Source organism: Castanea sativa, chromosome 7 (assembly GCF_040712315.1).
Source record: "Castanea sativa cultivar Marrone di Chiusa Pesio chromosome 7, ASM4071231v1".
NCBI lineage: Eukaryota > Viridiplantae > Streptophyta > Magnoliopsida > Fagales > Fagaceae > Castanea > Castanea sativa.
Window position 1 is genome coordinate 47,081,178 of NC_134019.1, and position 13,831 is coordinate 47,095,008.

Genomic DNA, 13,831 nt, shown 5'->3' on the forward strand with positions numbered 1-13,831 from the left:
ATGTTTATCTGGTGAGGAAGCCATGCATGTGCCTTTGTTTTTTTTAATTTACACCTAAGTTTTTTTAATTTAGCATCTAGAAAACCAAACAAGTAGGTCTTTGGGTTTTGTTGTTTGTGTGCAATGCTTATCCGGTGAGGAAGCCGTGCATGTGCCTTTGTTTTTTTTTATTTACACCTAAATTTTTTAATTTAGCATCTAGAAAACCAAACAAGTAGATCTTTGGGTTTTGTTGTTTGTGTGCAATGTTTATCTGGTGAGGAAGCCATGCATGTGCCATGAGTTATCCTGTCATGTCGTGCCAGTGTCACTATTTTTTTCCCCCGAGTGGCTAATGTCATTGGAATTGCTCATATAATGCTCAAGGCCTCAAGGGGATAGATGGATTTTAACTGGGCATGCATGCATATTAATCTCTAGTAATAAAAATTGCACTAATTACAACTTTGGTAAGGTTTTCCTCTGGTCCTTCTTGTTGCTCAGCTTTCATGAGATTAGCACATTAGCACCTCCCCTAAATGCAAACAAAAAATTTGCAATTCACACTTCTCCCACTGTAGTACATTTTCCAAAAAATTATCCTCATCCCTCAAGCTGCAACACCTCTGCCATCAGCCTAGCATCACAAGAAGTCATTCAACAGTTTCATTTTTTAAACAAGAGCACAGCTACTATAAAGTCATTCATTTCAGCCATAAACTAATGTTTACAAGAAAAATATGATACCTTTTTTTTTATCCTACAGAAATCAAGCTTCCCATACCCCAAAAAGTATATGATAAAAAAAAACTGACCCAAATGAAAGCAGAAAGACAAACACTAGTCAAAATTTTCAATACATCATGGCAACCAAGTTAATTGTTCTTGGTGTCTGCAGCCTGCTTAGCACCAACTGAGAAGAACTCGGTAATTACTTCAAGTGGCATACCCTTGGTTTCAGGGACTTTCAAGAAAACAAACACCCATGATATGAGGCACACAACCGCATACAAACCAAAAACACCAGCAAGGCCAATGGATTTGAGCATCACTGGGAGTGTGTAGGTGACAATGATGTCACCTATCCAAAATGTGAGGGCACATATGGCAATGCAGAGGCCACGAACTCGGGTAGGGAAGATCTCTGCACAGAGAATGTTGGGGATTGGCCCAAACCCCATGACAAAGAAGCAGAAGTAGAGAATAACACTAAGGGTTGAGATTGATGCGTTCACAACACTGCCCATATCCACAAGACTTCCAAGGACTAGGATGACAAGAGATACTATCAAGATAGGGATTGTGGTAAGCAACAAAGTCCTGCAATGGGGAAAAAACGAAAAACAAACCATGAGATGAACCAAAACATGAAAGAACAAAGCAATTAAGGGAAAATGTACACAAGTTCACATCAAACTAACAAACTCAAATTAGCAGAGGTAAGATATTGATTTTATATGACATGACATATTTGCATTTAGTGGCATCTTTCTTATCATCCATTCATGCGAACATCTTTGTAGACATCCTTACAATGAAATGAATGTCAAGGACTTTGGAAGTCCTAATGTTACTCATCATCACATACAGCAGGAAAACTTCTTCGTTCAAGCAAAATTTTGCAGATTCCAGTACATGTGAAGCATTTATTCCCAAGGAAAAAAAAAAAAAAAAAAGACACAAAATTAACACTCATTGTGACTCCAGCTGCACATAAAACATTACAAGACTCTAAGCAAAGTTCAACAGGAAATCAGCAGGAAAAGAAAAAGGCAATAATTGTTCTCTCAAAGTCCCAAGCCTTCTTGGCTAGTCTCTAGAAACGATTCTGTCACTAAATGACTGTCCAGGCTATATACTGATCCAAATGGATCATTCAAGCACTTCAAAAAGAGAACCATCCACTCATGCCTCTTACCATCAGTATTACTTAAACACGATAGTTAGAATAAAATATTAACCAACTGTGCAATGGTGAAAAATGAAAAAGATTAAAACTAAGTTCTAGTTTTTTTTCAAGTTGTAGCTGAAATTCACAAAATATTTTGTGACTAGGAAACATGACACAAATCTACATATATGTGCAAGTTTCCTGAGGATCACCATACTCGGGAAGCTAATTACTGTCCCATTTTGTTTGTTCACCATAGAAAATCCAACCTTTAATGGAAGGTCATTTTTATCTTTAAAATTTATATATATATATATATATATATATATATATATATATATATATATATATATATATTATTAATGTCCAAAAATTATCTTCTTAATTTAAGCTATAATAAAACGATGGGAGTATTGACTTTTCAAATAAAGGTAGGTTAAGAAAGTTATGTAAATTGTGTCTATTAACTTTTCATAGCAGGCAATATGTTTGGACATCCTAAATTGAAATGATGGACAAATTAAACATTATGGAGGGAGATATATAAGACATGCATTTGAGTGGAAAAGAAAATGTCCTTGGGTTTTTTTTGATAAGTAGCCATGATGGTTAAAATAGAGATGGATTGTCTTTGGGTTTTCTCATAACTGATGCAAATTAAAATGGGGACAGCTGTTGGAAGACCTTTTAATGGGGTGACCCACCTCGTACGCAGCCTAAATAGGGTCAATCCTCCTAGAAGTCAATGATGAATGACCAATTGCTTTTTCATTAAGGGGTTAGATAGATCAAGAGAGAAGCCCATTAATTATGAACATATATCTGTGATTCAATGGTACAGATACCTTTTTTTTTATGTGCAGCAACAAATTATAAGAGCCATCTAACCCAAACCTGACACAGACCCACGCATCAATCTGATCATATCCCAATATGGATAGGACTGATGGAGATCTAGTTTTCTATTTATTATAATTTGATAATTACCAAGTTTACAACGATAAGGAAGGGGGGATTTGAAACCTAGACCTCTCCTTTGGAAAAACCAGAAAGTGCCATGAATTTAGTTGACATGTTTCATTGACAGTTATAACTCAAAAAGGCGCAAGTAATCAACAAAACCACCTAAGCAACATTTTATGAATTTCAACCAAGACCTACAATTATACAACTGGGTACAAAGAATAAAAATTTAGGCTTTTACCTTCTGAAAAAAATATATATTATCATATGGCAACAGACATTGTTGTCCTCTCAACAAAGTTACTAAACAATATACTTTTCAAAAAAGTTACTAAAGAATATGGACAAAAAGAGGAATAAAGTACCTCCTGCCAGAGACATCCATGAGCCTCATTGCAACAGCTATAGCAGGAAGCATCAACAAAGTTGTCATCGCACTAATAAGCAGAGATGCAGAAGACGAACTAAGGCCCAAGTTTGAAAGAAGAACTCCAACACCAGCCTGGTCGAGAATTTGAGGTGTGTAGTACAGAACCCCATTTATGCCGGAGAACTGCACATATAAGAAAAAATATATGCAGCAGGTCAGACAAAAATGAAACAGAAAGTAACATTTAGGCAATGGTTTTCTCCAGTAACAAGGTCAGTATACCACAAAATCCTAAAAATTATGGGTAAAAAAATGGTTGTACCTAGTGCACAAAACTCCCACTTTTGTGAGGTATAAAAGAGGTGATTGGCAGGCAACCTTACCGTCTCCAATTTTTTGGAGAGATAAAATATATATTTTTCTTTTTAAATCATGAAAATTTTTGTTTTGGTAATATGTTGCAACAAAAAATAGCAATTTTAAAATTAATCAGGAAGAAAAGAGAAGAACCCAATTTCCTATTTGATTCTTTCTATTTTATCAAGAAGGCTTCAAATACAATGATTATAAGCCAGTTGCACATAAAATTTAATTTATTGCATTTGAGACTAAGGTTTTTTTTTTTTGGTAGTAAGATAGTCGACCCTTCCCTGAATTATTCCCACACAATCTTGGACAGTAACCAAAAATACACTTCTGCTTCTTGTGACTAGCATTCAGACTTTCCTGCTATATTCTTCTCCAACTCCAGATGAGTCACAGAACCAAAATAATGCCAAGTTCAGATTCATCAACATTCATGAGAGTTTTATTTTTATTTATTATTTATTTTTGTGGATAGATAATGAGTACTTTGTCAACATTCATGAGTTTTGCATGTAATGACTCCTAATTCTTATACAGTAGATGTTATGCATGCAACGCAATGCATCCAAACACATATTTTATTAGTTAATTAGTCTTTCAGCAGCTTGTAGAAGAATAAATTCTACCTAGCCTGTTCAATGTCCCCAAAAACCTAAAAACCAGGTGCTATTATTCATTTATTAATTTATTTATCCTAACTGAAGATTATGTGGGATTATGTTTTGTTTTAGAATTATTTTCCTTATTGATGTAGTCCTTGAAAACCCACTTAAAAAAAAGCTTTATTCTGTTAAATAACATTTCTGATCCTGCTAGTTGCTTTTTTCTTTCAAATTTTTTTCTTTGGAGTACTTCAGTAAGATAGATTTAAGGGGGGTTTTCACAATTTCATTGTCAAATCCAAGTTTTTTCAATTAGTTGTAGAGGAAGGGGGGCGTTATTTCTTGTTACAGATTTATGAGAGGGGCAAATATTCTATGAGATCAGTCTTCATGGGTAAGAATGCAGCACTATGGCTGATGAAGAATATTGAACACACTGTTGTTGGGACAAGCTCTCAACAGTTCTTTACATTCAGGGACGGTGACACTGCTTATACTCTCCAGCGTAGCACCAACTCCTTTGGTCAGTTTTTACTTCTGACTGAACTAAAAGTTGGCGGGTGTAGGAGGTCGATCATTATCCCTGAAGGCAAAGAGAGATATGGTTGGAGGGCTTTTGGCCTTGAACTAAGAAAGGTGTTGTACCCCTCCCAATATGCAGTGGGTGGAACAGGTCTTCCAACTCTTATTCCTCAGGTGCATAGGCAATATCTGGAGAATCAACAACCTAGAACTTTTGCTGAAGCTGTGCAAGGCATTCATGGAAGAGTAGAGGATAGAAAGCAGCCAAAGCAGGTAGGTTCCATTGCCAAGGGGATGAAGATGCATTTAGGAGGGGAGAAGATGGAGGGAAACCGGAATTTCACAGGTGCTAAGGTGGGAGTTTTTCTGGTAGGTAAGTCTGATAAGATGGTGGTGGGAGGAGGTGATAGGAGGGAGAAGTGCATTAATGAGAAGTCAGTGGCAGAAAGTAGGATACACTTCCCAAGTTTCAGTTTGAATGCAAAAGCCTATGACAATAGGAAAAGGAGTGATGTAAGGAGACCATGCTGGACAGGGAGAGGTCTTATCGTGGAGGTTGATGCGATGGAGAGGAGGCGGGTTTCCTGGGATAGGAAGAAAGGGAGAGATCAGAAGACAGATGGGTTTCACGGGCTGGTAAGGAGTTGCCTCAGGGTAAGTTGGGTCTGGGTTTGGGCCCAAACAAGATGGTAGCCCAAATGACAGTTAGTGAGAATTGTTTAGGCCCACAGCTCACAAGCCCATTATCCTTTGAGCCTGGGGAGTGTTCCGATAAGTGGGTTGAGCCCTAACCCTTAGCCGATAATCACGAGAAGACTGGGGAATGTCTAGGGGTGAGGCCGACGTGTTTTGAGACGCCGTCGCAGGTGGCCGGAGGTCGTGTGTGGTCTCCGAAGGTACGGGCTCAGGCCGATAAGGGTGGCCTGTGCCTTTCGGTGTCTCAAGAGTCTCCGACGAGCCCTGCTTTGCCGTTACCGGCGACGCGGCGCACCGGGGATCTGGTGGGTTCGCCTCATCGGTGTCGCGCGCCACCGGTAGGGGTGGCGGAGTGTGCCGAGTCCCCTCCGGCGATGGTTTTCAGGCTGAGCTGTGGCCGGAATTACTTTTTCGGTTCCACTTCGCACTCGAGGGGGTTGTTTTCTGAAGGTAAGAGGTCAGTGAATCTCAATTTTGTGCCACGGTCGTTAGGACCTTTTCTCCCTGACCTCTTTCTGGAGTTGGTGCGAGCTGGACCAAGGGGCTTGGGAGTAGTGGGTCAGGAGGTTAATTCTTTTTATAGTAAGGAAATTTGCCTTCCTGGGGAGGTTATGATTGTGGAGGAAGCAGCTGTTGTGGGTGAGGTTGCCTTTCCTCTGCAAATCTTTGATCCGAGTGGTTCAACAACCTTGGCAGAGTTGGAGGAGGTTGATGAGGTTTTTAGTATTGAAACTAACATAGATATTTCTGGGTGGGTGAAGCACAGAATTCCTGACTTTAGTAAATTGGTTGGGTTATCTATGACTCGACATGAGAAATTGTGCATTGCTCTCTTACAAAGGCTTGAATCAGAGATGGAGGCAGCCAATGTGTTACACAGGAAAGTAATGGGCAGCAATAAGGTGGCTAAGCCCAAAAATAAGGGTTGCAAAGAGCTGCAAAACTTGTTTTCTTCGGTGAATTATGACAGAAGATAGAGTGTGGTCTCGTGATGGTGTTTGTAGTTGGGGATATTTTAGTTTTTATGAAGATAAAAATGATTTCGTGGAATGTTAGAGGTTTAAATGACCCTCGGAAACGTCTTGTGGTGAAGAACTTGTTGCGGGATTGGAAGTGTGACGTTGTCTGTTTACAAGAGACAAAGATAGCTAGTATGAATAGACAGCTGGTTTGTAGTTTGTGGGGCTGCCCATATGTGGACTGGGCTGTCTTGGAGGCTGATCGGACTGCTGGTGGTATTTTGCTTATGTGGGACAAAAGGGTTTTGGATAAGGTGGAGATTATGGTTGGTTTATTCTCAGTGTCGGTAAAGTGGAAAGGGGTGGGGGATGGGTTTATTTGGGCTTGCTCTGGCGTTTATGGCCCAAATGAGAATGTTGAGAGGGGTCTCATGTGGGATGAGCTAGTGGGAGTTCAGCAGTGTTGGAGGATTCTGTGATGCTGCTTTGGGGACTTTAATATAGTTCGCTTTCCTAGCGAGCGTAGGGGAGAGACTCGTTTGTCCACGGCTATGGAAAAATTTTCTGAATTTGTTGAGGATCTCAACTTGGTTGATTTGCCTTTGGAAGGAGGTAGCTTTACTTGGTCCAATGGTTCTGATCAACCAATGATGTCTAGGATTGATAGAGCTTTGGTCACTCTTGATTGGGAGGATCATTTCCCAGATGTTACTCAAAGCTGGGTAGGGGAGCTCATGGGTGTGGTTTGTGGAGAAGCATCCGCATGGGGATGGACCTCAAAGTTGGGTAGGGGAGCTCATGGGTGTGGTTCGTGGAGAAGCATCCGCATGGGTTGGGAGGATTTCAGCAAAAATTGTCAATTTGTGGTTGGGTTGGGGAATAGGGTGAGGTTTTGGCAGGATGGGTGGTATGGGGATCAACCTTTTCAATTGGCTTTTCCTAAGCTGTATGGCATTGCCATTGATAAGGAGGCTTCTGTTGAAGCTTCTTTGCATAAGCAGGGGGCGGAGGATAGAAGATTTTGGAATGTTCGGTTTAGTAGATTTTTTAATGATTGGGAGATGGATGAAGGGCTGCGGTTTCTTCGTATGTTGGGTGCTATAATCCCTCCTATGGATGTTGGAGACCGGATGAGTTGGAAATTGAAGCCTAATGGGGCTTTTGACATCCGGTCGTACTATAACAAATTAAGAAACTCTCATTCAACTATCTTTCCTTGGAAAGCTATTTGGAGAGTAAAGGCCCCTAGGCGAGTTTCTTTTTTTGTTTGGTGTGTAGCTTGGAATAAGATCCTAACGGTAGACAATCTGAGATTGAGGAGATTGGTTTTTGTGGATTGGTGCATTATGTGCCGTCATTGTGGAGAGACGGTAGATCACCTTCTTCTTCATTGTGAGGTGGCCTATCGGTTATGGAGCTTTGTTTTTATAACTTTTGGCTTGGCTTGGGTTATGCCTAGTTCGATTCCAGACTTGCTTTTTGGATGGTGGAATTGGCTGGGGAAGCATTCGTCTCAGATATAGAATTTAGTCCCGTTGTGCATCCTTTGGTGTATTTGGAAGGAGCGGAACTGGAGGACTTTTGAGGACTTGGATAGCTCTAGTGATCAGTTGCTTGCTTCTTTTTGTGGAACTCTATTTGATTGGTCTCGGGCGTGGGGACTCACGTCTAGTGATTCCCTCCCCTCTTTTCTTTGTTCCCTTCTCCTATTGTAATTTCTTTGTTGTTTGGTTTTCTCTCTTGTTTCTCTTTGTTTTCTTTTTCTTGTATTTCTGGGTTGTTATGTGTTTTTCAGGCATAGAGTAACCTTCGTATATATATCATTCTTACTTATAAAAAAAAAAAAAAAAACCAGCTGCTACCTAGAAAACAAAAATAAAGATTTGCGCAGGAGAGCATAGCAGGAGATGTTTTACCATGCTGCATGCCGTTAACTAGAAAGACCAATAGACATACATCGTTTAAAGTTCAAACAAAAGGAAACTATAAGTTCTCCAGTAGATACTATTTTTTTACCTGCTGAAGTATTTGAAGTCCCACCCCAACAGCCAATGCATGTTTCACTCCTGGTTCAAAAAGATCCACCCAACTTGGCCCTTTTGCAGCAACTTCGGACGGGTGTACCATAGCTGGTCCAACTGTTTGCTGATTCATAAGATCTGAAGAATAAAGAGCAGGTTGACTTACCAAAGCAGCAGCCTGGATGACCTCACCATCTGGCGTGGCATCAACACCAGGAATAGAAACTAGAGACCCACGCACAGATCCAGGTACACCCTCCTGGTGCAAATAAATTCTTTTAAACCCTCCTTCCTTCTTGCCATCTTTGCCTTCTCTCTCAGACCATTTCCATGCCAGCTGCCAACCGCCACCAATCCCCATGCTACTGACGGGTTCTTGTGTAGTACTGCCATGCCTTATGCTTGTAAGGCTGCCATGGGGAGGTGGACCCAACTCCTTTTCTAGGCTTGTTGTCTGACGTGAGATCAATGGACTCTGCAAATTGTCATCAGAATCACCAGCAGCAGCATCAGATACATACTCCTCACCATCTCTGGCAAGACTCTCTTCATCCCACTCTTCCTGTCTTGGTTGATTTCCTCCTCCCACGCTGAACATGCTGCCAAAGTGTGGAAAAAGCATGCTTCGCATGCTTCCTGTTTCAGGGAGCTTCTCATGGACACTGCCAAAGAGGGTTACAAGAGGATCTACAAGACCACTTCGACTTGCCATGCTTCCATGCCGAGACACAAGGCCAACAGTACTCTGTCTTCTAACAGGTCTGGCAATCCAGGAGAGACCCTCTTCAGGGCCATATAACTTAATTTGATCTTTTTCACCAGATAGATCCTGGTCATCATCCATAATCTCATTGTCTGGGCCAATAATGTACTCCTCGATAGATGTTTCAGCCCCAACTCCAAGACCCTCTACTAGTAAAGCCATCTCACCTGTTCATTTGAAGAGGATACACATTATACAAATCTTAGTTATCAGATAGTCAATATAATGAAGCAAATGGCAGGTACTGATTAAGTTTTCCACACTGTTATAAAAGCAAAATAATAATCTGAAACATTACCAGAGATGTAAATCAAGCAGTACTACAAAGGAGCAAAGTTAGGAAACAGAAATCACGTGCCCAAAAAAGGAACAAGACCACCAATAAAAATTCAATTATTGTTCTTGATTTGTTTTTTTAAGAGAAGAAAGATAAATAATTATTGTTCTTGAATTTAAATGGCCAAGTCGTTGTAAATCCAAACAAATATGGTTCTTTTTATCCTTTTTCTTGAAGGCCTATGGAGGCAATCTAATATGCTGTAATTTATGGCATAAACATTCTATTCCACACATCTTAAAGGCACAAATATACCAACAAACGCAATATATAATGTTATGCACTGATATGATGCTTTGAAGAAAGCATCGGAGGGACTTGAGAAAGTAAACATTGGGAATTCAAACTCCAACACTTCTCACACAGTATTTTATAAAATAGAGGCCTTGTGATAGACCAAAATGAAGCCTCACTTTATACAAGTACTTGCATACATACATGTGAGTGAATGCTAAAGCCTCACTTCTCTCTCTCTCAAAAAGCCAGATATTTCTTATTCATATTCAGCCTTCAAAATGCAAAAAAAAAAATTAAAAAATTAAAAAATTAAAAAAAAAATGTAAAATAAGTTAAATATATCAACAAGGACAGGGTAGCTTCAGCACTGACTTTATTGTGAAAACTAAGCAAAGAATTTATACAGACATCAAGCAACAATTATATCGCTCAATAACACCTAAGAACTTTAGATGTCCTGTATTGGAAAAGTATGACACTTTCCACATATTGAAGATGAAATCAAGGATGATTAGTTGGAGTAAATCAAGGGATTGGACCAAGCAATTATATTCATAAGGAAATTCAAAATCAAAATATACATGTAATAAATTGGTAGTTGACCTATTTTCAAATTCAGTAAATCTCATTATATATTGTAATGTGTGATCAATCAAGTGAATGAAAGATGTAGTCCTTTGGCTTTTGGTGTTACGGACTTAGGTCTTAGTGATCGAACCATGTTAATCTCTTCCATTTTTCCCTCTTTCTCATCTTCTATTTACATTCCATAATATTTCAAATGTTGACGAGGTATCAAAGCAGGTCAACTGGACCTTGCTTGAATCTCTTCATTCACATTATTTTCTTCTTGTTGGTGATTTCTAATATAAAAATATTGTTAATCGTCTTTTATCATCTACCCCCTTTCTTTTCATCCTAGTTTTAACAGGAAATATTACCGTTTCTTCATGCATATTGGTAATTTTACCTATGCAATTCTCATTCCTATTACCATAATGGCAAAGGATATTTGTCACATCAATATTATAATGACATCTTCATAGGAGGATTTCTAGTGGATTTCTCATTGAGGGGTTGCCAATTTAATAGCATTATTTTTATGTTCCCTTGAGGCACTAAAATTGGTTCATAAAAAGTATTCCCTTATTGGCTTATTTTCTTGAAACCCAAAAGGTTTTGGTAGACAAAGTTTTAAGCTTTGGATTCAATTTCTACAAGTTGTGCATTTCATCAAAGATTAATACACATCTTGAGGGGGAGTGTTAGAAAAGTATAACACTTTCCAAGTTGAAGATGAAAACAAGGAATTGATTGGTTGGAGTAAATCAAAGAATTGGAGCATCAATTTACTATATTTATAGAAATCAAATTTCAAACTATAAATGTAAGTGAATGACAGATGTAGCCCTTTGGTTTTTGGTGTCAAGGACATTGGTCTTAGTGACCAAGCCCTTTGGTTTTTGGTGTCAAGGACATAGGTCTTAGTGACCAAAACTGCATTTATCTCTTCCATTCTCACCTTATTTTTATATTCCATAACAGTTCAAATTTTGACATTCTAAATGAATTATTCAAGTTCATTCTCAAAGTAAAATCTAAAAACCCATAACTAAGCATCTATAAACAAAAATTCCCACATGAACAGCAGAGTTCCATGAAAGAAAATCAAGTTTGTGAGTCAAGGGCGACAACCAATAATGTACATGAAAACAGCATAGAGCAACTAACCAGAGACATCTTCTCTGCCACGCAACCTCTGCAAAACCTGCTTGGCCTCAAGCATACGCCCTTTACTAACAAGCCACCGCGGAGACTCAGGCAAGAAGAATACTGTCAGTACAAAGTAAAGAAGAGAAGGAACAGAAAGAACCCCCAGCATCAACCTCCAGCTAGGTGATTGCATCAATGACATCCCAAACACCATGCAATATGACATAAACATTCCCCCAGAACCAGCGAACTGAGGTAAAGTATTCAGTAATCCCCTTATTTCAGGTGGCGCTGTCTCAGATATATAAACAGGAACGAGAGTAACAGACAAACCAATTCCAAATCCATCTAAAAGTCTAGCAAACAATAGCACATAAACATTGGGAGACCACAACAATACAAGACCACTAATAAAATAAAGGACAGATGAGATTATCAGCAAAGGACGGCGGCCTAGCCAGTCTGCTATGGCTCCAGAACATGTTGTAATCAAAGTGGCTCCAATAAGTGACATGGCCACGATTAGCCCTTCTACAGTGGGTTCACTCTCTAATTTGAATTCCCTCTTTATGTACAAAACAGCCCCTACATCAAAAACAGAAAAATCCTTTCAAGAATGAGATTTAATAACCAAATCTTATATGCTTTCACAAAGAAAAGGTTGAAACTTCGGTCATATCAAGGAAAGATATGGATTACCCAGATTCAATTATTAGTACAGAAAACAAATCCAAATCATATAAATCTCTGAATCACAAAACTGCAACTTGTCCATCTAAAGAATCTGACTTTTAATCATTAAAAAGACAACAGAAAAGTACTTCAAGCCTTTAAAACGTATCTGAAACAGTATATTACCTGCGATAGTAGCATTATCCCATCCTTGCAGTAAGTTTCCAACAGCAGCAGCAACAGCCACAAGCACAGCTCCACTCATTTTTAATAGAAATTTGATAGCAACTCCTCTAACTCAATTATGAACAAACCTGAAAGATGAAAACCCAGATCACAGATCAAACAATAAAAAGCTAATCATGTTAACCCAGTCCAACAAATTCAACAACAAACTGATCTATTATGCGTGAACACCTGTACGGTGCAGGGAATCCAATGAATCACTGATTCAATACCAATCACTATAATAAAGCAATCAAAAAAAAAAAAAAAAAAAAGAGTGAGACAGAAGAAACAAATTAAACCCCGTCATCAAAATCCAACACGAATACAAAACCAGTGGCTTTGGCCATATCACCTTTCAGAGAGGTATGATAGGATTTAGAAAAAGCCAGGGCCCTATGCAATCACTTGGCATCAAAAGCCTGGTCTACACTCTAAAGGGTCTAGAAAATATGAGATTTTTTTCACAGAAACCGGAAAAAGGTGGTAATTTTATTCGCCAGAGAGAAAAGGCCAAGTGAAACAGTGACAAGGCTTTTAAAACAAAGACACCTGCCCCTTATGGCTCTCTCTTTGCCCAGCACGTAACCTCATCGTTTTTTTCAGTTATACGTCACTCTCTATTCCTTTCTCACGCTCTATTATTATGCTTCAACAAAAAAACAACAATACACAAAATTGAAAAAAAAAAAAAGTTTGCACCTTTACCTTGTATTTTTGTTAAGATTGGTAAAGAGATGCAATAATGGAGAAGAGGGTAGAGGCAGTAATGGGGTTTTTGAGGGAGCAGGCCAAAATAGTTCCTGAATAGATGGCGGAATCTTCTGCTCTGGACTAATGACTTGTAATGCTTTGTAAGTTGTAACAACCTAAATTATTAAAAAAGCCAAAAAAGGACAGAGTATATTTGTGTTTACAAAACACTTTATGTATTTGTGTGAGCTGTTGTTTTTGTGAATTGGCAGGCACACTTGCGCAGCACAAAGATCTTTTTTGTGTGAGCTGTTTCGGTGTTCTATTGTGTTCTATGGAGGTATTGATCACCAAAAGGACAAAAAAAGCTACCATAATAAATAATAATAAAAACCCAAGTAGTGAGAAGAACAAGTTGTGTTGTATGTACTAAAAATACTTAAAAGTCATAAAACAAAACCAGTCTACTTCTTGGGTTACAAATAACTTTTACAACCGTATAAGGATTCTCGGAGTTTGTCTCACTTTTCTTTGTGTTTCAACTCTTTTTTCCTTCTCTTTTACAAGATTCAACGAACTTGTGAGAATTTTATGCCTAAGAAAAAGATGGGAGTTTGCAATTTAAAAACATTTGTTTGTTTGACAAAAGCATAACAATGTCTAGACTAGAAGAAATGTAGCTTAAACCGTTATACTTGAACCAAATAAGTCAAAAATAAACTAAACTAGTAGAGAAGATATTATAATAACATTATGATATTATAAGTCTATAATTGTCTTAATTACCTTTTTTATTTATTTTTAGTAACAACTTAGGTGTTT

General features: G+C 38.5%; 1 protein-coding gene across 3 annotated transcripts; it reads right to left on the minus strand.

Moving 5' to 3' along the window:
• Positions 1-669: 669 nt before the first annotated feature.
• On the minus strand, positions 670-13,331 carry LOC142643068 (monosaccharide-sensing protein 2-like). 3 transcript variants are annotated; one of them, XM_075817605.1, is made up of 7 exons: positions 12,672-12,840; positions 12,509-12,555; positions 12,278-12,405; positions 11,438-12,004; positions 8,365-9,299; positions 3,199-3,386; positions 670-1,299 (listed from the first exon to the last, which is right to left on the minus strand). In XM_075817605.1, the coding sequence occupies exons 3-7, from the start codon at positions 12,354-12,356 to the stop codon at positions 855-857; spliced, it is 2,214 nt and encodes a 737-aa protein (XP_075673720.1). In that variant the 5' UTR covers positions 12,357-12,405; positions 12,509-12,555; positions 12,672-12,840; the 3' UTR covers positions 670-854. The 3 variants fall into 3 exon arrangements, with proteins under 3 accessions (XP_075673720.1, XP_075673721.1, XP_075673719.1); XM_075817606.1 differs by lacking the exons at positions 12,509-12,555; positions 12,672-12,840 and adding an exon at positions 13,025-13,331; XM_075817604.1 differs by lacking the exon at positions 12,509-12,555 and having other exon boundaries at positions 12,672-12,876.
• Positions 13,332-13,831: the final 500 nt, after the last annotated feature.